Genomic DNA, 22616 nt, shown 5'->3' with positions numbered 1-22616 from the left:
TTTTTTTTTTTTTTTCTTAAATACAGTATTTTGTTTTCCATCGTTATCTTCGATAAATATAAGACAAGAGTGAGCTTCACGGACACAAAATCCTAAACGATATATCTTTCACTGTCTCTCCGCTCTCTCAAAAGTCCAAAATCCTCCAACTCCGATCCTTTTTCCCGGCGTTAATCTCCGATCTAGATCCGATGGCCAAGGAACCAGTTCGTGTTCTCGTCACTGGAGCTGCAGGTATAAACCCTTATTTGTTTTGCGATCGTGTATATATCTTCTTCTATCTCTGATTTTGGATCTCCTGCTAGTAAAAATATTCGCAAAGCTCTTGCCTACTCTAAGTCAGAGATCTCTGCATAGTTTTTGGTTATACCGTTGATCGATGAAACATAGGCCAACTCTTGTTTTCGTTGGATCTGATCTTATGCGTTTTTTGCTGGATCTTGACCTTGCTAGGTTCAAATTACGTCGAAACAGTACTAGGATTATTAACTTAGAGGTTGACCATCGATTGATTTTGGGATGGACTTTATTATAGTTAGACATATAACAAACTGTTGTGGTTATGCAGGACAAATTGGGTACGCTCTTGTACCTATGATTGCAAGGGGAATCATGCTTGGTGCTGACCAGCCTGTTATCCTCCACATGTTGGATATTCCTCCTGCTGCTGAAGCACTTAACGGTGTCAAGATGGAGTTGATCGATGCTGCTTTCCCCCTTCTCAAGGGTAGTTAAAGTTTGAGTTTTTTTTTTTATTACTGTGATATTGCTCAAGTGAAGTGGGTAAAGATGATGAACGTTTGACGTGTATTAATTATATTATCAGGTGTTGTTGCTACAACTGATGCCGTTGAAGGATGTACTGGAGTCAACGTTGCTGTTATGGTTGGTGGTTTCCCAAGAAAAGAAGGAATGGAGAGGAAGGATGTGATGTCCAAGAATGTCTCTATTTACAAGTCTCAGGCTGCTGCATTGGAGAAGCATGCCGCTCCAAACTGCAAGGTAGATGGAAGCTGTTTTGCTTATTTAATTCCGTTTCATTGTTAGAGATTGGAGTGTTGTGATTCACTTGCTCAGATCCTTTTGTCGTTTTCAGGTTCTTGTTGTTGCTAACCCCGCCAACACCAACGCATTGATCTTGAAGGAATTTGCACCTTCTATCCCTGAAAAGAACATCACTTGTTTGACAAGGCTTGACCACAACAGGGCTTTAGGTCAGGTCTCTGAGAGGTTGAGCGTGCCAGTTTCTGATGTTAAGAACGTGATCATCTGGGGAAACCACTCCTCCACACAGTACCCAGATGTCAACCATGCTAAAGTGCAGACCTCTTCTGGTGATAAGCCTGTCCGTGAGCTCGTCAAGGACGATGAATGGTATGCCATAGAACTTAAGACCCTTTCTTTTTCTCTCCAAGTAAATTCTAATTTCATTTTAACTATTTACTGTAGGTTGAACGGAGAATTCATCTCTACAGTTCAGCAACGAGGAGCTGCCATCATTAAGGCTAGGAAGTTGTCTAGTGCACTTTCTGCTGCTAGCTCTGCTTGTGATCACATCCGTGACTGGGTCCTTGGAACTCCAGAGGTTCATAAATAAACTCTTCACTGTTTTTTTTTCAATGTTGTTTATAATAGTTGTTCTAATATGAGTTTTTTCTTTGATTTAATTGGTCAGGGTACCTTTGTTTCCATGGGAGTATACTCCGATGGCTCTTACAACGTTCCATCAGGACTTATCTACTCCTTCCCTGTAACCTGTCGCAACGGAGAATGGAGCATTGTCCAAGGTAAAAACAAGATTTTACAACTGAATATCCTAATTCTGAAACCCAAATTTGTGCATGCTAATGTGAATTTTGTTTTGGTTAGGTCTTCCGATCGATGAAGTATCAAGGAAGAAGATGGATTTGACTGCAGAGGAGCTCAAGGAAGAGAAGGACTTGGCGTACTCATGCCTCTCTTAAACCAATACTCTTCTTTTGAAGCCATTTAAGATTTGAGATCGTTAAAAAGCTTGCTGCAAGGCTTTGTCGGAATAAGAAATGTCTTAAAAAAAAAACTCCAAAAACACTGTTTTAGAACCTCTTTGTGGGTTTCTCTTTGATGAGCATTGTCCCTGGTCTGTGGATTTTGCTCAGAACAAATGAGAATCAAGTTCTTTACCTTTTAAGTTTTCCTTTTTTTGTTCCTTTTTTTTTTTCACACTTCACCGTTTTTAAAAGTTATACACAAAATACATGAGCTTTTTTATATATAGACTTATAAATTTTAATGGATTCTACAAAAGTGGGCATGTGCAGAATCGAGTTCATGAACCACCACCGTCCTTGGCCCCCAAACGTTTTATTTCCAAACATAAGATAAGAGTATCTTCACTACACTTTAGGTTTAAAGGCCCACTAGAACACCGAAAACACAATTCGATCTCTCTTATAAACAAAATAAAATATCTTATTACCAAAAAGTTTGGTATGATGATCGATCCCAATAAAATCGCAGATTAGCAAATGAGAGATGAGATGTCGGTAAAAAAAACAATATTATAAGAACATACGCCACAAGTTCTGGATAAAGTTCTCTACTTTTGGCTTGTTGTGATTATTATTATACTATTTCACAATTATTATTACATTCATACTACTACTACTCTCTCATGGGTGTGTTTTCGTCTTTCGTTAGATCTCAAATCTTACCCAAAATAGGAAGAAAGAAGATCCCAAGTCACTAAAATAAAACCTTTGTCAGTCTTTTGATTCCAGATCTTTTTCTCCGAGAGAGAGATATCTACTTCTACTCTGATTTCAAGTCCTGGTAAGAAAAAAAAAAAGTTTCCAGCTTTTGATTTCTTGTTTGTATTTCATTTAGTAGATCTTCATCCTTTGATCTATCTTTTCTCTCTCTATTGAAAATTCTCTTGCTTGCTCTGTTTTAAGGATTAGGGTTAAATCGAAGAAGCCCTTCTTGTATGTTAATTTTTGTAGATTATTTTGTGTTTAGGACTTGAAAGATCACAGATTTCTGATTAATCATTCTCTGTGATTGATATAGTAGCTATCATCTGGTGGAGCTTGAGGTTAAAGAGTGGAACTTTAACTGATTTGGTATTGATTCATCATAATAACTATGACGACGCACAAAAAGACCATAGTTTGGTTTAGAAGAGATCTAAGGATTGAGGATAATCCTGCATTAGCAGCAGCTGCTCACGAAGGATCTGTTTTTCCTGTCTTTATTTGGTGTCCTGAAGAAGAAGGACAGTTTTATCCTGGAAGAGCTTCGAGATGGTGGATGAAACAATCACTTGCTCACTTATCTCAATCCTTGAAGGCTCTTGGCTCTGACCTCACTTTAATCAAAACCCATAACACCGTTTCTGCGATCTTGGATTGTATCCGCGTTACCGGTGCTACCAAAGTCGTCTTTAACCATCTCTACGGTACTACATCTCACGTGATATAAATTCTCTTGAAGTTAGTGTAGAAGTAAACTCTAATGTAACTGAGGTTGATGAAGTCATGTGATCTTTGTTGTAGATCCTGTTTCGTTAGTTCGGGACCATACCGTAAAGGAGAAGCTGGTGGAACGTGGGATCTCTGTGCAAAGCTACAATGGAGATCTGTTGTATGAGCCGTGGGAGATATACTGCGATAAGGGCAAACCTTTTACGAGTTTCAGTTCGTACTGGAAGAAATGCTTAGATATGCCGATTGAGTCAGTTATGCTTCCTCCTCCTTGGCGGTTGATACCATTAACTGCAGGTAAATACCTTCAAAGAGTGTTATGTAAAAGCTAAAACGTTTTTTATTTCTTCAGGACATAAGAGGTAGTAAAAATTTATGTCTTTTCTTTGTTAGCGGCTGAAGCGGTTTGGGCATGTTCGATCGAAGAACTAGGCTTAGAGAATGAGGCTGAAAAGCCGAGCAATGCGTTGTTAACTAGAGCGTGGTCTCCAGGATGGAGCAATGCTGATAAGATACTAAATGAGTTCATCGAGAAGCAGTTGATGAATTACGCAAAGAGCAGCAAGAAGGTTGTTGGGAATTCAACTTCACTTCTTTCTCCATATCTCCACTTTGGGGAAATAAGCGTCAGACATGTCTTCCAGTGTGCCCGGATGAAACAAATTATATGGGCAAGAGATAAGAACAGTGAAGGAGAAGAAAGTGCAGATCTTTTTCTTAGAGGGATCGGTTTAAGAGAGTACTCTCGGTATATATGTTTCAACTTCCCGTTTACTCATGAGCAATCATTGTTGAGTCATCTTCGGTTTTTCCCTTGGGATGCTGATGTTGATAAGTTCAAGGCCTGGAGACAAGGCAGGACCGGTTATCCTTTGGTAGATGCTGGAATGAGAGAGCTTTGGGCTACCGGATGGATGCATAACAGAATAAGAGTGATTGTTTCGAGCTTTGCTGTGAAGTTTCTTCTCCTTCCATGGAAATGGGGAATGAAGTATTTCTGGGATACACTTTTGGATGCTGATTTGGAATGTGACATCCTTGGCTGGCAGTATATCTCCGGGAGCATACCTGATGGCCATGAGCTTGATCGCTTGGACAACCCCGCGGTAAGCTATGAAACGCGGTTTTACTGGTTTTTCTATTGTCTTTTGGTTATGGTTATTCTAGTTCTGAAATCTATGAAAATCTCTGTTTTAAATTTCAGTTACAAGGCGCCAAATATGACCCGGAAGGTGAGTACATAAGGCAATGGCTTCCCGAGCTAGCGAGATTGCCAACTGAATGGATCCATCATCCATGGGACGCTCCTTTAACCGTACTCAAAGCGTCCGGTGTGGAACTGGGGACAAACTATGCAAAACCCATTGTAGACATCGACACAGCTCGTGAGCTACTCGCTAAAGCCATATCAAGAACCCGTGAAGCACAGATAATGATAGGGGCAGCACCCGATGAGATTGTAGCAGATAGCTTCGAGGCCTTAGGGGCTAATACCATTAAAGAACCTGGACTTTGCCCGTCTGTGTCTTCTAATGACCAACAAGTACCTTCGGCTGTTCGTTACAACGGGTCAAAGAGAGGGAAACCTGAGGAAGAAGAAGAAGAGAGAGACATGAAGAAATCTAGAGGATTTGACGAAAGGGAATTGTTTTCGACTGCTGAGTCTTCTTCTTCTTCGAGTGTGTTCTTCGTTTCTCATTCTTGCTCGTTGGCATCAGATGGGAAGAATTTGGAAGGTATTCAAGATTCTTCTGATCAGATTGCAACAAGTTTGGGGAAAAATGGTTGCAAATGATCAGAATAAGCTTTATTATATATAAAGCCTAACATGTAGATGTGTGAATGTGTTTTTAACTCTGTCTTCCTTTTGATGATACTCAGAAGGAAATGATTGCATAAAACATATATAACGCTAATAATTACGGTTTATGTCAATTGGCTATGAATAAACATATGCAATATCTTTGTTTAGTCTTTGTTGTGGTCGGGGGTGCGGGAGAGGTGTGTAACAGACTAACAGTTACTCTGAGGGATTATACTCTGGGTAGTGTACCTTTTTTTGTTTAACACAGAGTTGCCTAGCTTTGACTTGCCTCTACAATTGTACAAGTAATGTTTTCGCAACTCATCATATTGTTCGTAACCTTGAGGAGCCTCATCTTGTTTGGCAAGTCATGCCCTTGTTGCAGTTGTTACCACACATTGAAGTCTAGAATGGTTGGAGTGTAAGGCTAATATTTGAAATGTGAAGTTATTCGTGTGGTTCCCCAGTCTAAGGAGCTAGATGGAATATGTATGTTACTTAGATTAAGGTTTTAAAATCACATTTGACCTTTACAAAAAGATGAATCAACGCTAGTTTTACACATCATCGTTGCTTGCCGCTCCAATGGAACTAAAGTCACGCACACACATACGATTCACCAGAGATTTGAAAACCAATTGTAATCATTTTCAGAAAATACAAAATGCACTGATGTTGTATAAGAATACCCTCACAGCTTCCGTAGCAACATCAGTGGCAACGTTCTTCCTCTCCCTTTCAGTATCTCGCAGAGAAATCAAAACAGAGCATATTACAGTAGAGGGGAAACTGATTTAGAACGGTTTTATGCTAACCGAGTCTTTTAATCTCGGTTTGGTCAAACCCTCCTCATATATAATAAGAGAAGGTTCTGTGTAAAAACATTGAATAACGAAGAAGGGAAAAGAAAGAAACGACGACGTTTGAAAAAATAGACATATAAATGATGGAGTAGTAAGCCCAGCCCATTAAGGCTTACTCAACCCATATAATGAAGGAATGTTGTTTGGTTAAATTTTGTCCATTAATAATATTCAGCCCAGTCCAATAAGAAGAAAGTTGGAAAAAGGCAATAGGGTAAGTGAGGAAATCGTGACCGTCGAAACCCTGGTTTAGTGAATGAAATCGTGACCGTCATAATAATAATATGATTATCTATAAATAAATAAATGCCTCCACTCTTTTTTACTTCACTAGTAAATACTCGCTCGTTTCAAAATATATACTCTTCTTCTTAATGCGTCGCGTCTCTCAATCCAATTGCATCGCTTTGTTATTCTTCTTCTTAATGCGTCGCGTCTCTGATTTTTATTTTGTTTCTTCGTCTCTTGTTTCAGGTGTGTTTTGAAAGCAAAGTTTATTATCTGATTATCATCGCTCCCCCGGCTTCTAGGGTTTGGCTTTGATCTTTCGGTGATTGCTTTTTGTGTTTCTTCCTCTGTTTTTTTTTTTTTCGCTAACTCGTTTCTTCTTCTTCGTCTTCTCCTTCTGTCTCTCGCAGGTGCTTTTTGGAAGCGTGGCTTTCGTCTCTGAAATCGCAACTTCTTCTAGGGTTTGATCTCTAAATTGATTTCTAGGGTTTTTTCTTCTTCAGTCGAATTCCTTTTATTTACTCATAGTTCCTATTATTATTGTTAATCCAAGTTAGATTGTGCTGTAGTATTGATCGATCGGTGATTGAGGATGAGGGTACTAAGATCTCTCCCTGATGGTTTGATTGAGGATGAGGGTACTAAGATCTTCTAGGGTTTTATTCACCCTTGTCTCTGTTTGATGTTAACGATTCTTTTTTTTTTGGAGGTCTCACTCTCTCTCTCTCTCTCTTTGATGCAGGTCTTCTTTTGGAATTACTCCTGAACAGTAAGGATTACAATAGTGATGGTTTGATTGAGTTGCTGTCAGTGACTACAAACCTCTTCACGTCGAAGAGTAAGACCTAGATTCGTTTCTCGCTTCTTGTGTGTTGTTGCTGTTTCATATGTGAATGCTTGGTTTCTTATGGTCTTCTTTGATTTTTTTTTTTTTTTTCTCAGGCTGGTGAGATATTTTGGAATTACTTCTGAACAACATGGATTACAACAAGCATCGCGATATGGAGGGGGTAAGTTTTTGCAGTCATGAGACATGCTTATATATATCTGGTTATTTCTTATCTATTGTCTCTAGCTAACTTTTGGTATGCATGTTTTTTTTTTTTTGTTGCATTAGCCTCAAGGATTGTCATAATTTCTCAGGACTAGCAGAGAAAGGCACCAGTGGAGATGATGATGATGATGACTTGCTGAACCGCAAGACCGTTTCATGATGATGACTCTTGTGTTGATTGCTGCACAGGTGACAAGAGGTGGAAGACGAGTGGAAATTTCAATCTATTACATTGTGGTGGGTGATGTTAGAATTAATAATTGGTTTATACTTCCATTGGCAATATATACTTCCATGCGTCTAATCGAAATTAGTAATTTATCTTTAGTTTCCTGCAGGTGGAGTGTTAATATCTGGTCACTCCATTGAAGAGAAAAAGAACCTGCTTCTGATGCTGTTTTCTCTTTCTAGTTTCAGCTGATTTGTGGCCGGGCTCTTGGATTGCCACTAGAGCGGCCAAAGAGTGTAAACATAGATGTCCTCCAAAAGGTGAAACTTCTTCGGGCTCTATAAGCTCCTATCTAAACCACCAGAGGTTTGCTTTTCTTTTTACATCTTCTCATATAACTTGGTCTCATTCGTTGCTCACTTCACCATCGTTGTTGTTACTTGTTAGCAATAGATTGAAAATCCTGGGTTTTACTTCCTTTTATTGTGCTTTAGGATTATCTTGGCAGCTTCTCGTCCAATGCCTGGGGGATCACAGGTGGTGGTTATGCAACTTCTGCTTTTTCAGGCTGGTAACGTTTTTCACCCTCTACAATTTATTTGGTTTTGATAATATTTGATCTCACTTGACTTCTTCTGATTCTTGGATGGCTTTTTTTTTTTCTGCAGTTATTATTCTTGGATGGTTTGAAGAATAAGAAGATTCTATAGGAAGCTGGTGATATGTACTTTGCTGAGGTCACTCGAGACTGTGATGGTACGTTTATTTAAACTCTCATGCATACTTTCTTACCAATATCTTCCCTTTTTAGCTTTGAGCAGTGTTCTTTTTCTCATATGACTATTTTAAATTATATGACCAGGAAACCATGGTGTCTTCGACTACACCAATTATGATGACTTGAAGTATGCTTTGTTTGCTCTGGTGTGCAGGTAAATAATGACTATGCTATATTTTTGTCACAGTTTAATGATCACGAGTATTAAATTGAATCTATGCTATATTTTTGTCACCAGGCTCATCCACTGGATTCACATACGTCATTTGTGTGATTTCATTCTCTTGTGCTGTCCGTTTTAAGAATGAGAAATGCCCGACCAATGTACTACAAGTGAGACCTTCCTTGCAACAGTGTTTTTTAATCTTCTTCTTTTACTTTATAAGCTTCATGTCGTGGTCTAACAACTTTCTGGTAGGTCAAGCATCTTACTTAGGCCTTTTATATAACTTAGATTTTTTAATATAGCTACCTTTTTTTTCTCTTTTTTAATTTCCAAATTTAGCACCATAACTAAAGGGTGGTTTTCTTAATATAGCCCTTATCTTTCAACTAATTTGTTGGCTGCATCTACGATTTAGGTCATGTACAAATTACAATACAGCATTCAAATGTAGATGTATGAATTTTAATTTTGATTGCTTCAAGTTTGGGAAAAAATGGTTGCAAATGATCAGAATAAGGTTTATGTGCTGTTATATATGAAGCTTAACATGTAGATGTGTGAATGTGTTTTTAACTCTGTCTTCCTTTTGATGATACTCAGAAGGAAGTGATTTCATAAACATATATAAACGCTGATATTACGGTTTATCAATTGGCTATGAATAAACATATACAATATCTTTGTTTAGTCTTTGTTGTAGTCCGGGGTGCAGGAGAGGTATGTAACAGTTACTCTTACTTCACATAATTTTACTTTGGCATATATAGTGGAAAATATGTTGGTGGCTGTACTAGTTCTAGCACCTTCTAGGACATTATTCCATCCGGTTGATCACGGTTATCCAGGAGAAAAGGTAACAAGACTCCCTGGACCAAGACTAGGTGCGAGTGAGATTATACTCTGGGTATGTTTGTCCACCTCTAGTTCTTGTAGATGAAACCTGAGTACTTATATGGTATTTTTGCTGTCTGTGTTGCTGTAATGTGGGCAGAGATATATGTACTTAGAGTGTTTACTGAAGAATAAAAGACTCAACATCTGATAGTTGGATCTTAAAAGTTTGTAGTCATTTGGACAGACTAGATCAATCCTGTGAGCTCGCTGGGGTTGACGAAGCTTGTGAATATTGATTCTACTCAACAGGGTGGTTAAATTAACAGAAGCGCAAAATCTAAAGAGGGCTTTGACAGTTTTGAGAAATCTGGAACTGAGAATCTATGAGGCTTTTTTGGTTCTGTCTGATGCCCTTACATCGTCGACCAAGTATGTAAAAGGATCCGGGATGGTATAGTTACTCAATTTATTGACACTAGCTACTGATCCTAATTTTGAAGATGATGAGCTTGAAGAATAAAAGGGAACGGCCCACTTTTGTATTTTAATATAGGAAAAGGAAATATTGCCAAAAACATGCAACAAAATTAATTTACATTTAATGAAGCTAACAAAGGAAAGGTAACAAAAAAAAACAATGAAAAAACTCTTTCAAAGGCCACTAAAAAGGCAAATACTACTTGCATGGCACGGAAAAAGAGGTAAAAGTCCATGGGAAAAAGCTTCCATGCATGGCCGGAATCAGGGGTCGAAATATTTGACGACCGCATCTGTTTCATCCAAAGAGAAGTCGACGGGGCCGGGATGAGGGTCAACGTAGCCGGAATCATCGTGGAAAAGAGAAGCTAGGTGGCTGTTATCTTCCAAGAAAGGGTCGAAGTTATCTTGAGAAGTAGAGCCAACGTCTTCGAAATCCTTCAAGAAAGAGTCGTGTTTATAGTTAAGAAAATCCTTGTTCACCAATTTTTGATGAGGGATATTCGATAGACGAAATTGATGTGTTGCAAGATCTGATTTTGATAGGTTTTTCTTAGCAATAAACTTTGGGTTATTGGACCCATTCTTTAATTCCATCAACTCCACAAGCGACATAGCTAGGTGGTTTCTCCAAATATATATATTTTTTTGAAGTATCCGAAAGCAAAGAAGAGAGTTAATTTAATTGAGTGCGAGATGATTATTATATAGGGTTCAAGTATTTCCTTTTTTTATTATAGTACTTTCCTCCTTTTACTTTTAGGTAAGAACCAAAAGAAAATGTTAAAACGAATTAACTTAATTATATTACCTTTTTCTAGTTTGGAGAATATGCATTTAAATGTTAACCTTTTCTTTTCCTTTTAGTGTGTTTACAACAATACCATATGGAATTATTTTGCAAAATAATTTTAAAACAAAATAATTGAAGAATAATATTAATCAAAATAAAGAGACTTACAGTATTCTCTTAGATTCTGTAATATAGCTACTTCAAATTCATAATTGTTTTGGATAGTAAAAAAAAAAAGACAAAATATATTTGATTAGGCGAATTAGTTTAGGAATGAGAAAGCCTTATTAAAAGGCCCATTAGTGTTGAACCAAAAAGGCCCATTAGTGTTGAACCAAAAAGACCCATTAACAAAATCAAAGGACGGTGGTGTATAAAATTTTCCCCGTTGCATCACATCCGTCGGTTAATATCATCAGCCAGAACGAGAACACCGGCGACAGATATGGCGTCGTCGAAGGGAGGGAACAGCACCGGCCACATCAATACTCTGCACCAGCGTCTTTACCACGCTCTCAATCTCGGCTTCAGGTCCTCGTCTTTTTCTCTACTCTCGATCTCCTTGTTTCTATGATGTTTCCTTTATTTTTGAATAGTTTTTCCTGAGAAAAGTATTGGTTATTATTGATTGTGTTAGGGTATGCGATGAGAAGGGGAAGAAGTGGAAGTGTACTGATATCGAGATACAGAGGCATGTCGTGAAGTCAATTTCAGCTTTCCTTGATTGTTTTTCTCGAGCAACAGCTAACAATCGTCTTATCAATGTCTGTTTCTTCTACCTTTGCTTGTTGAAATTTTCTTGACTTTTTTTGTTGTAATCGTCTTGCCTTGATTCCAATGTTTTTGTTTGGTTCTTGTATTGCTTTAGGAGTCAATTTCTGATATAGCAGGGGCGTTGGTGTTTATTCTCGGGTGGGTTTGGCAGCCAATGTAGTTATTAGGTTGATTCGTATTGTTCCTCCTTCTATCTTGCAATCATATTCTTTGGATCTCGTTGAGTCTTTGTCACCTCTCTTACGTTGTCAACAACTGGAAGTTTGCCTTCCCTGTGCCGTTGCTTTGAATGCTATTCTTATTAACATACGAGAGACCAAGGAGAAGGAAGTGTGGAAGATTTTTGAAGACTCAGAAACTGTGGTTTCCGTCGTTGCTAATCTTCAGAACTTTTCTGAAGGGAGTATGTCGGTGGAGTGGTTTCAAGAGATGGCTTCGCTTTTGAGTACAATAATGTTGAAGTGGCCTCAGTCTAGGTATTTTGTTTGGCACAACCCTGCTTTGATGAGTATATTGGAGAGTGTTAGTCAGAAGCCTGATATGGGTTTGAGAGTTGCAACTTTGAAGCTGTATTCTTCTCTAGGTATTATATTTGGTTGTCAAAATTATATATCATGTTCTCGACTTAGCTACCAAGTAAAAATTGGCCCTAACTTGTCCCTTGGTGGGTGTTTCTTTATTTCAGCTCTTTGTGGCCATGGTGCCAATGAACTTATAGACAACGGAAAGCCTATGTTAGATCTGATGATTTGCTGCATGGAGGAATCAAGCCCTCAAAATGCTCGAATTGAAGGGTTTAAGCTAGCACAAAGGCTTGCGGTAATTGCACGTTGCCCTGATGACCTTTCTTTTATATTTTTTTTTTGGATTTCTAACCATTGGCCGTTGCTCAGACAGGTAACCAAGAGTGCTTGAAGATGATTGACATGTGTTCTGAGTCCCTAGTAAAGGCTACCGTTCAGACTATGGGTAAGTGGTCCTTGATCTCAGGAAAGCTTAAACATGACCAGATGTCTTTGCTTCTGGAGGCTTGTAAACTGGCTCTAATCACTCGTTGGGAAGGAAAACATCATTTTTATTTCTGGAAGTATCGGATCTCTGAAGCGCTTCTTAGTCTTGTTGTGGAGAATTTTCGTAGTCAATCCTTGGATGGTAGTGTGTCTCTGGAAGAAGAAATTTTACTTGCTGAGAAGGTACTGAATGCGAAATTTCTACCTAGTCTGAGGTCATATGTTTGGGATATAATTGGATTCTTGGCAGCTCACTGTGAGGAAGAGTTCGATTCCATTTTGCATGAGGATGAACTCTGCCTCAACTTTCTTGTCACATGTGCATGGTAAGTCATGGGTTGTTCTGTTTCCCTTAACCGCTTCTTTTTGGATATAATCCTTTATCTATTCTGATTATTTTTCTTTCGAATTTTTTTTTAAGCTTGACTCTTTTAAGGTCCGTTCAGAAAGGCTATCAAATATGCCATACTGATATTATCAGCGCCTCCCATAGCGAGTCAGCATCAAGAGCAGTGCTAATGATGATATACTCCCCCTCCAAATACATATCGTCGAGGGCCAGAGTTACCTTGTCATTTGTCCTAGAGGAAGGTGGTAAGGAAAATTTGAATTACCTTATGAAGTTCCTGGGTTATATTCCATCCTCTGGAGGTTACATACTGCCAAATATACTCCAAACGACCGTCTGTTTGGTGGGCTATGCATGCTATTCATCGATCCCTCAATATGTGAGTTTCATTTTAAGAGACCAGGGTTTGGAGATACTATTATCTTTCTGTAGCTGGTATCAACGGAATTGGGAAAATGTTGGAGCATCAAGTTTTGCGCCTTCTCCACAGAGCTCCTCTGAAAAGAGGATATGTTGCTGGGTATGTACGGAAGATTGGGAAAACAAAGATGCTTTTCTTCTATACGCTCTCTTGGCTTTGACCGAGTTGGTGAATCATTCATTCTCTGGACAGAATCACGCTGAAGATCTTTCAATGAAGAGTGAAAATTTGAAAGATCGGTTATGCACAACACTTAAGGAAATCCGAGATGGAAATTATGGCTCTGGTCCAAAGTGGTATGCTGCACACATCCTAAGCTATCTTGGATACTATGGCTTCCAACATAAGTTGGGGAAAAGGCTCATGGGAGCTTATGAAGATGAGGAATGTAGTGATATGCGACTCCTTTTTGCTAGTGGGAATAGTGTGAGTGTACACCAAGTTATTATCGCTGTCAGGTGTCCAATGTTGCTGCCTCCCAAGGGAGGAGCTCACAATGGCTCGACTATATTAACTGAGAAATCTCAGAGAACCGTTCAAGAAATCCGCATGTCTGTCAATGTGGATACTTTGGCGCTTGTTAAATTACTGGAATTTGCTTACTCTGGGTATGTGGAAGTAGAAAGCATGATGCTGAAAAAGCTGAAAATTTTGGCGAGACATTGCAAGGCAAAGGTTCTGCTGCAGATGCTCTGCAGAAGAAGACCCAAGTGGGGATCTTCAATACCCGGAATTGATATAACCCTTGCCCTCGCTCCTAAAATCATCCGTTTCTCGTAAGTTTACCAGTCTCATTATTCTTATCGACGCTAATAAACAGATAAACCCAGATATAAACCATAGTATTCTTGTAATTTCAGAGATGTGATATTAGTACCTAAAGAAACAAACGTGGCTGACTTCAACTGCCGTATGTGTTCCTCAACATCTCCTCATGCCCACTCTCACCGAGTTATACTGTCGTCAGGCTGTGAATACCTACGTGCCTTGTTCCGGTCCGGGATGCAGGAGAGGTATGTAACAGTTACTCTTAGTTCACTTAATTTTTCTTTGGCATATATAGTGGAACGTATGTTGGTGGCTGTATTAGTTCTAGGATTTTCCTAAAGCCAGCATATTCTTGTTAGGGGTGGACACTGTCCGTACATCGTTTAAATTTCAAGTATCCATAACAACGTCCAACTCAAATAGAAACCCCATCCGGTAGATCACGTGTTTTGTTAGCCAGATTTACACTTGGTATTTGGTATTTTTGCTGTGTGTGTTACTCTAACGTGGGTAGAGATAAATGTATTTAGCAGCTTTTTAGTGTTTATTGAGGAATAAAAGACTCAACATCTTATAATTGGATATCAAATCTGCAGCCAAACGGATAGACTAAACGTTCCTGTGAGCTGGCTGGGGTTAACAAAGCTCGTGAGTTGGTTCTACTCTGATGAGTTGCCAAACCCTCCTTCGGGTTGCAAGTGGAACAACATGGACAACGAGGCGAAACTGGATGAGCTTCAAGCTTACGTGGAGATATACTCGCTTTCTGAATGGTGGATTATGGAAGATCTTCAAAACGATTGCGCTCACGTGATTCTCTCTTGCTTGGAATCCGCTAGAGAGTTATCTATCAAAACAATCGAATTAGCTGCAAGTTTCTCGATGTGGAAACTGGTGGAAGCTGCTGCTAATCATGCAGCTCCTATTTATCATCAGCTTCGTGACTCAGGTGAGCTCGATGAGCTAGACGACGAGCTGGTTAACTTGGTTCGGACCGCTGCTGTTCAGTTTTCTCAACAGGGTGGTTAAATCAATAGAAGCAAAAGCTAAAGAGGGCATTGACTGTTTTTTAGAATTTGGAAATGAGAGTCTTTGGTCCTGTCTGATATCATTGCATCATCGACTATGTAAAGGATCCGGGATGGTATAGTTATAATGGTTTTAGATAGGGAGCAATCTGTTGTGGGATTTTGTCGAAGAATCGTTTCTATTCTATAGATAAAACAAAAGACATGAAAGTTTTTGTAAGCTAAACAAGGTAATGTACAAAGTAATTTCTGTAAGCTATACAAGGTTTATGTTTGAATCGTTTTCAAAGAAGTTTTTAAATTCATTAACGCTTTTTTGGACAACAAAATATTGTAATTAGGGTTTGTTTTGGACCTGTACTCTTAATCGGTTATAATGTTAATAAGTCCACAAAACTTGACAATTTTAAGCTTCAAGAAACGGTCACATTATCGGTGGTCCCACATAACGAAGACCAGACTCTGAATTTTGTCTTTAGTAAGTCTGTAACGCTCGCTTCTCGTGTTTTGCGTGATCTTCTCCACGTTTCTGTACCCTCATCTCTTTCTTCTTCTTTTTATTGGGTTTGCTCCATAAGCAAGCTTTACTGCGACAAATTTTGAGAAGAAAAAGGAGATAAACAAAAAATGGTGGCGAAAAACTCGATTGAATGCAACTCTGACGAAGAGACGACCAAGGTTCCTCCTATCTTTGGATGTCCTCCAGTTGCCTTAGACGACAAGAAACCTTCTGTTGGTGCCTCGGATTTTGCAGTCCCTATCATCGACTTTGCAGGCGTCCACAAGGACGCAGTGTCACGTGAAGGCGTTGTGGAGAAGATCAAAGACGCTGCAGAGAAGTGGGGAATCTTCCAGGTGATCAACCATGGTGTTCCTTCAAGTGTTCTTGAAGAGATTAAAGATGGAGTTGTTAGGTTTCATGATGAAGATACCGAGGTTAAGAAATCTTACTTCTCGCTTGACTTCACGAAAACATTTATCTACCACAATAATTTCGAACTGTACAGTTCGTCTTCTGGTAACTGGAGAGACTCTTTTGCCTGTTACATGGCTCCTAATCCTCCAAACCCAGAGGAGATCCCAGTGGCTTGCAGGTAATTACTTTTGTTTCTAATTTCATTGTCAAGTCTAAGGGAATAGTTAAGATATGTTCAAATAAATCGAACATCATTAATTGTCTCAGAGATGCTATGATGGGATACTTGGTGCATGTGACGAGCTTAGGTGGTTTGCTCTTTGAACTTCTATCAGAAGCTCTTGGTTTGAGCTCAGAGAGCCTTAAGAGTATGGGTGTCTTGAAGGGTATGCATATGATATGCCACTACTACCCTCCCTGCCCAACCCCTGACCTAGCTTTGGGCACAAGTAAGCATTCGGACAACACTTTTATCACCATTCTTCTTCAGGACAACATCGGGGGTCTTCAAGTTCTTCATCAAGACTGCTGGGTTGATGTCTCGCCTGTCCCTGGGGCACTTGTCATCAACATCGGTGATTTCTTGCAGGTAAGCTCATTAATTAATTGTTCCATACTTATGATGATCAACTAAAAGTATAATTAGATACACTGGCTGGAAACAGACATTTAAATATTACTTTCTCAGCTAATTAAGTTGGTCTTATATGGTTTGTTGTGCAGCTGATGACAAATGACAAGTTCAAAAGCGCGGAGCATAGGGTGCTTGCAAACAGAGCTGGACCGAGGATTTCAGTAGCGTCCTTTTTCAGCTCGAGCATGAATGCAAATTCCACGGTTTACGGACCAATAAAGGAGCTTCTGTCTGAAGAAAATCCTCCAAAATACAGAGAATTCACTGTACCAGAGTACTCAAAGGGATACATTGAGAAAGGTCTGGATGGAACATCGTATCTGTCGCATTACAGGATATGAAACGATAAGTGAAAAAGTTTCAGTTTGATGCAAGATATATATATGCAACTATGGGGGTTCAGTCCTTATCCAAGTTAAGTTTCTCTGTTTTTGGGTCTGCAATAAGAAAACCATTGTATACCAAAATGGTGTGTCGAAACATTTGTGCTTCTATCTTTCTATTTTGCCTTACCACCAGTCCTATATTATCATATAATAAAGTATTTTATATTGGATCTAGAGATTCAAAGTTTATCTAATTAGGGTTTGAATGGTATGCCCTTTTTTCTTACGTTTTCAAGACTTTCTACATAAATTTTACGAATAAAAAAAACTTGAAGAATAACAAATCATTTTTTAATATAAGGACACTATTTCTAGGCTAAGCACTATATATATAATATGGTGCTTTCAATAATCACGATTTTTTAGTTCTTTTAAAAGTCAGTTCGTAGACAATTATTTTACATTAATCGTGAGAACCACTTCGTCTCAAATATCAATATAACACATCCACTTTTACTTCCAAACAAAATTAAAAAAAAAAAGGTTTTCCTTTTTGAACTCGTTTAGAAACACAAAGTGTGAAGAAAATGGTGAAAGTCCTGAAAGCAGCACTTGGCGTCGCGAAAACGCTCTTTTACTACTTCATTGGTATCGTCTACCACAGCATGAGTTTCTTTGTGGACGCTTACGATCTTTTCTGTTTCTCTCTGTTTTCGAAGCTCTTTGGTCGTTTTTACTTCCGCAACCAGTTTCTAATCCCCATCCGTAGATCAGAATTGATGCCGGATTCAATTAAGAACGAAAAAGTTTACAAAATTATCGATTCCATCGTTGAGTGCTTTAGAAAAGCCACGGCGCAAATCAAAATATTTTATAAATGGTGTATTTATATCATGTATGGATTATACAATTACTTGGTGGGTTTAATCTTCAAGTTAGATATTTGTGTAATTGTTGTATGTATGCTTGTGTATAAATAGAAAAGTTTTAATTAGTCTCTGTAAGATATTCACAAATTGAATTATCTGTGCTTTGTATTCAATGCTTTATGTTGGATCTAAAAAGATTCATACATAAACCCTTAAGATCTAACATAATGCATTGAATACAAAGGGTATGTGATTATTCATACTTTGTTGACCATCTGTGCTTTGTATTCAATATTAGCGTAATGCATCATAAATTTGATTTGATTTTAGCGTAATGCATAAATTTAAACATTTATTTTAATAAAGTATAGAAAGTACTATTGTATTTCTTAAAAATATATTATATTTTCTTTACTTTCTTACACTTCACTTCTGTAAATCAAAATTCTAGTATAATCAATTTCAAGAGAAGTAATTAGATATGATACATATCATTTCGTCTTGCTTTAATCTTTTTACTTTGCTACTTTGATATATGTTTTTCTTTAATATTTTTTTGTTTGATATAAAATAAATCATTTGATATTAACTATTGCAATTAAAATCATAAATTAAATAAAATCTGATACACAGGCATATATATGTAAAGTTTAAAATGAAAAATAGAATAATAAATTGAGATTTCAATTGGTCCAATAGGAGGATAGTGAAATCTTACTTTTTTATATATGATTTCTCTTCTTTCACCTAATAATGAAAATATATATATATATATATATATATGGAGAGCAAAGAATTTTTTTATAAATGGAGAGCAAAGAATATATATATATATATTTATGGTATCAAGAAAAATAGTTGAGAGCAAAGAATAGTTGCTATCCTCCTATTGGAGAGCAAAGAATAGTTGCTATCCTCCTATTGGAGAGCAAAGAATATGGTATATTTATGGTATCAAGAAAAATAGAAGAGCGTTATCAAGAAAAATAGTTGGTGTCTTTGCGCTCACTGTAATAGTTGATACTATTTTTCTTGATAACGCTCTTCTATTTATAAATGGAGAGCAAAGAATTCGACTCTTACAGTGAGCGCAAAGCTTTCGACGAGACGAAAGCAGGTGTGAAAGGTCTCGTTGATGCTCACATCACTGAGATCCCTCGAATTTTCCGTCTCCCTCAAGGTGCCTTATCCGACAAGAAACCTTCTGTTTCTGCCTCGGATTTGGCGATCCCTATCATCGACTTTGCAGGCGTCCATGTAGACACAGTGTCACGTGAAAGCGTTGTGGGGAAGATCAAAGACGCTGCAGAGAAGTGGGGATTCTTCCAGGTGATCAACCATGGTGTTCCTTTAAGCGTTCTTAAAGATATACAAGATGGAACTGTTAGGTTTCAAGAGGAACTAGATCCTGAGGTCAGGAAATCTTACTTCACTCGTGACCCGTCCAAGAGATTTGTCTACAACAGCAATTTCGATCTCTACAGCTCTTCATGTGTTAACTGGAGAGACTCTTTCGCTTGTTGCATGGCTCTTGATCCTCCAAACCCTGAGGATCTCCCAGTGGCTTGCAGGTAAATAGGTAATTTGTTTATTCATCGATCTTTGAAATTATCGAAGACATACAGTACTATATATTGTGATTTTAACATCATATACTGGCGGCTCAGGGATGCTATGTTAGGTTACTCGAAGCATGTGATGAGCTTAGGTGGTTTGGTCTTTGAACTTCTCTCAGAAGCTCTTGGTTTGAGCTCTGAGACACTTAAGAAGATGGATTGCATGAAGAGTATGTATATGGTCTGCCATTATTACCCTCCTTGTCCACAACCTGAACTAACTTTGGGCCTAGGTAAGCATTCCGACATCACTTTCATCACCATAGTTCTTCAGGATAACGTCGTCGGTGGTCTTCAAGTTCTTCATCAAGACTGTTGGGTCGATGTATCACCTATCCCCGGGGTTCTTGTCATCAACATTGGAGATTTCTTGCAAGTAATTAAGCTCTTTGATCCCTACAGAGATCCACTATCTAAAACACATAACAAAGGTTTTTAGTGAGAGATGCACTAAATTGAAAGACTTGCTCACCAAAGGTGTCTAATTTTATTTGGTTTTGTACGCAGATGATGACAAACGACAAGTTCAAAAGCGTTGAGCATATATTGGGTGCTTGCAAACAAAGTTGGACCGAGGATTTCAGTGGCATGCTTTTTCAGCTCGAGTATGAATCCAAATCCCACTGTTTACGGACCGATCAAAGAACTTCTCTCTGAAGAAAACCCTCCAAAATACAGAGACTTCACTGTACCAGCAGAGTACTCAAAGGGATACATTGAAAAAGGTCTGGATGGAACATCACTTCTGTCGCAATTCAGGATATGAAATTTTAGAAGCAGAGAAGTCAAAAAACACCCTGTTTGATGCAAGACATCATGTCTATAGTTATCTAGTTCTTATCCATGTTTAAGCTCTGTTCTTGGGTCTGCAATAATAAAACCTTTGTATTAATAAAACATAATAAAGATTGGTGTGTGTGTGTTGGATCTAAAGATTCATACTTTGTTTACTTACTCTTCTCGAGGCTCCCTGGCTTCAATAATATATCTCGAATAGAGAGTAACTGGTCAGAGCATCAGATTAATACCTATTACCTGTCTAGGGCTTTAATATAGTCCCCTCAATCTTGGAGATGATTCAATAACTCACTCGATCGTGTAAACGAGTACATTCCTCGATGAGACTCAGGGTCGTCAACGTACGGTTTCGTGTGTCAAGGGATTGAGGAACAGCCGGCGACGGTTTTCCGATCTGACCTATCAGCGGCGGCAGCAAGGGGTTTCGATGGACTCGACTAGAAGGTTTGACTGACGGTGTCTCGTCAACAGCCGCCGATGGGACCAGAAGCGACGACGCCATCGAAAGCAATCAAACAAAAGATTGGTGTGAACGAAAAAAAAATAGGTTTCGTGATTACATCTATAAGTTAAAGCCGCCACATCAAAAGTTGATTAGTGCAACCTGAACCAAAATTTGTTCACGTTTGTATTTTAAATTGTACTGCAAGCTAAGTAAATTATATTTGTATCATCTTTAATTTAATAGAATGATATTTATTAAACTACGCTTTTACATATATAATTTTATCTTAGTAAATTATATTTGGTTATTTTATCTTACTATATAGTATTCCAGCACATATTTTCCAAACAGTATATAAACCAATAACCCAAACACATTGAAACCAAGTGACTGAATGTACGACTCAAGTCCAAAAAAAAAAAAAAAATGTAAATATATACACACTCCAAGTGACTTGAGTTTGGTTTACTACTACAACTTCGGCTTTCAAAATATATATTTTTTAGTCAAAAACTTCAAAATATATTTATATAACAAACAAATTATATAATTCTCCACGAGATTACGTGCTGAGCTCAATTGCTAATACTATTTTCTCAGAATAAATATGTAAACAGGATTAAGAAGCAATTAATGGTAAAGTGAATTCCATTTTTCAAACGTCAAACACAGCGTACCTGAAAATGCTATGACGTTATATTACAACGACGTATATGATCATAATTATGATATCAAATTATAATTGTTTAGCTTTCTTTTTCAGTTTTTTTATATATTCCAACAAGAGAAAAACAAAATGAGCTTATTAAGATGAATCACATGATGAAGGGTTACAAAATGCATGCTTACACGTAAAAAGATGTTTCTACCATCATTATTTTCATTAAAACATTCTCAAAACTAATTACAACGACTCGTTTGAACTTTAAAGTTCACCCCGCTTACAGGATCTTATTTGTTATAGAAACAATTACAATTTATTAACTGGAAACAGCTTCTTACGCTTGGGATTTGACTTTTTGTTATAAATGAAAATGGTTTGTCACATAACCTTCAATCTATAACGATTGTAGTCCCATTTATTGCCTCTTACCCATGTTGACATTATGAGTCTTATTATAGTTCTCCCCATATTCAAGAAGTTCATCCAAAACACTATCGTCCAAGTACTCAAACTCAAAAACTTGCCTAGACGAAGAAGAAGAGTTAGCCGAGGTGGAGGAGGATCCGGTTCCCATGTTATACTCATGAGGGAAGTTGAGAATAGCGGCTTGGCCTCTCATTGAATAGGCCGCTCGGTCATAGGCTCGAGCTGCGTCTTCTGCGGTGTCGAATGTCCCTAGCCACACACGCTCTCCGTGCTTCCTCGAATCTCTTATTTCTGCTGCGTATTTTCCCCAAGGACGTCTCCTTACTCCGCGGAACTTCCCTTGCTCGGCTCCTCCTCCTCCGCCACCGCTACGACCTCCTTGATCCATATATGTATGTATAATGTTGTGTCACTTGTATGTGAGAAGAGAGACAAAGACAAAGTGACTAAGAAGAAGAAGAAGAAAAAACGGATGTTTGAGAGTTTGAGACGCACACAAGTTTTAGCGTCTGTTTTTTTTTTGTCTGTGTGTGTTGTGTGTGTTAGTTTTGCATGGATTAAATGAGATTTGATTTGTGGATTTTATAGGCAAGGAACAAGTGGGTCCATTAACCTAATATTCGAAGTTCGAACCATCCACTTATCAAAATCTTATATAGATGTTCTTTATACCTTTTTTCTCTTTCAACACAGATGTTCCTTATATTATAGTTTTTCCTTAGAGCTATTGGTCTTATAAATTCAATTTATTTGGCATATGCTGCTACCATTTTGTTATTTATTTTGAAACTTCAGAAGCAAAACAAAACTATTGTATTTACAAGTCCGAAAGCAACTGCTGATTGATTATGGGGGATCCGAACTGTACAGCAACAGCATCTTTAAATGTAATGATATGGTATAAGAGTTGTAATCACGAAAAAAAAAAAAAAAAAAAAAAAAAAA

General features: G+C 38.0%; 4 protein-coding genes, 1 long non-coding RNA gene and 2 pseudogenes across 7 annotated transcripts; 6 read left to right on the top strand and 1 right to left on the bottom strand.

Annotated features, from left to right (window-relative positions):
- On the top strand, positions 60-2188 carry LOC104738960 (malate dehydrogenase, cytoplasmic 1-like). Its single transcript, XM_010459182.2, has 7 exons — positions 60-234; positions 569-727; positions 827-1002; positions 1097-1374; positions 1450-1585; positions 1676-1787; positions 1870-2188. The coding sequence occupies exons 1-7, from the start codon at positions 192-194 to the stop codon at positions 1962-1964; spliced, it is 999 nt and encodes a 332-aa protein (XP_010457484.1). The 5' UTR covers positions 60-191; the 3' UTR covers positions 1965-2188.
- LOC109124675 (cryptochrome-2-like) lies at positions 2482-5432 on the top strand. Of its 2 annotated transcripts, none has more exons than XM_010459181.2 (5): positions 2482-2811; positions 3052-3436; positions 3534-3758; positions 3855-4567; positions 4666-5432. In XM_010459181.2, exons 2-5 carry the CDS (start codon positions 3124-3126, stop codon positions 5254-5256), a joined length of 1842 nt encoding a protein of 613 aa, XP_010457483.1. In that variant the 5' UTR covers positions 2482-2811; positions 3052-3123; the 3' UTR covers positions 5257-5432. The 2 variants fall into 2 exon arrangements, with proteins under 2 accessions (XP_010457483.1, XP_010457482.1); XM_010459180.2 differs by having other exon boundaries at positions 2484-2811; positions 3049-3436.
- On the top strand, positions 6436-9484 carry LOC104738958. 2 transcript variants are annotated; one of them, XR_002035117.1, is made up of 11 exons: positions 6436-6659; positions 6767-6817; positions 6926-6994; positions 7099-7194; positions 7299-7366; positions 7474-7647; positions 7828-7945; positions 8074-8150; positions 8248-8335; positions 8442-8511; positions 8596-9484. It is a non-coding gene; the product is annotated as an uncharacterized LOC104738958 (long non-coding RNA). The 2 variants fall into 2 exon arrangements; XR_002035116.1 differs by having other exon boundaries at positions 7822-7945.
- LOC104738957 lies at positions 11035-15260 on the top strand (annotated as a pseudogene).
- Positions 15536-17089, top strand: LOC104738956 (1-aminocyclopropane-1-carboxylate oxidase homolog 7-like). Its single transcript, XM_010459178.2, has 3 exons — positions 15536-16071; positions 16161-16482; positions 16617-17089. The coding sequence occupies exons 1-3, from the start codon at positions 15605-15607 to the stop codon at positions 16866-16868; spliced, it is 1041 nt and encodes a 346-aa protein (XP_010457480.1). The 5' UTR covers positions 15536-15604; the 3' UTR covers positions 16869-17089.
- Positions 18747-20250, top strand: LOC104738955 (annotated as a pseudogene).
- Positions 21661-22198, bottom strand: LOC104738954 (ethylene-responsive transcription factor 14-like). The gene has a single exon (XM_010459176.1). It carries the CDS (start codon positions 22057-22059, stop codon positions 21661-21663), a length of 399 nt encoding a protein of 132 aa, XP_010457478.1. The 5' UTR covers positions 22060-22198.

This window comes from Camelina sativa, chromosome 14 (assembly GCF_000633955.1).
Source record: "Camelina sativa cultivar DH55 chromosome 14, Cs, whole genome shotgun sequence".
NCBI classification, from domain to species: domain Eukaryota; kingdom Viridiplantae; phylum Streptophyta; class Magnoliopsida; order Brassicales; family Brassicaceae; genus Camelina; species Camelina sativa.
This window is presented reverse-complemented; position numbering and strand designations above follow the sequence as displayed.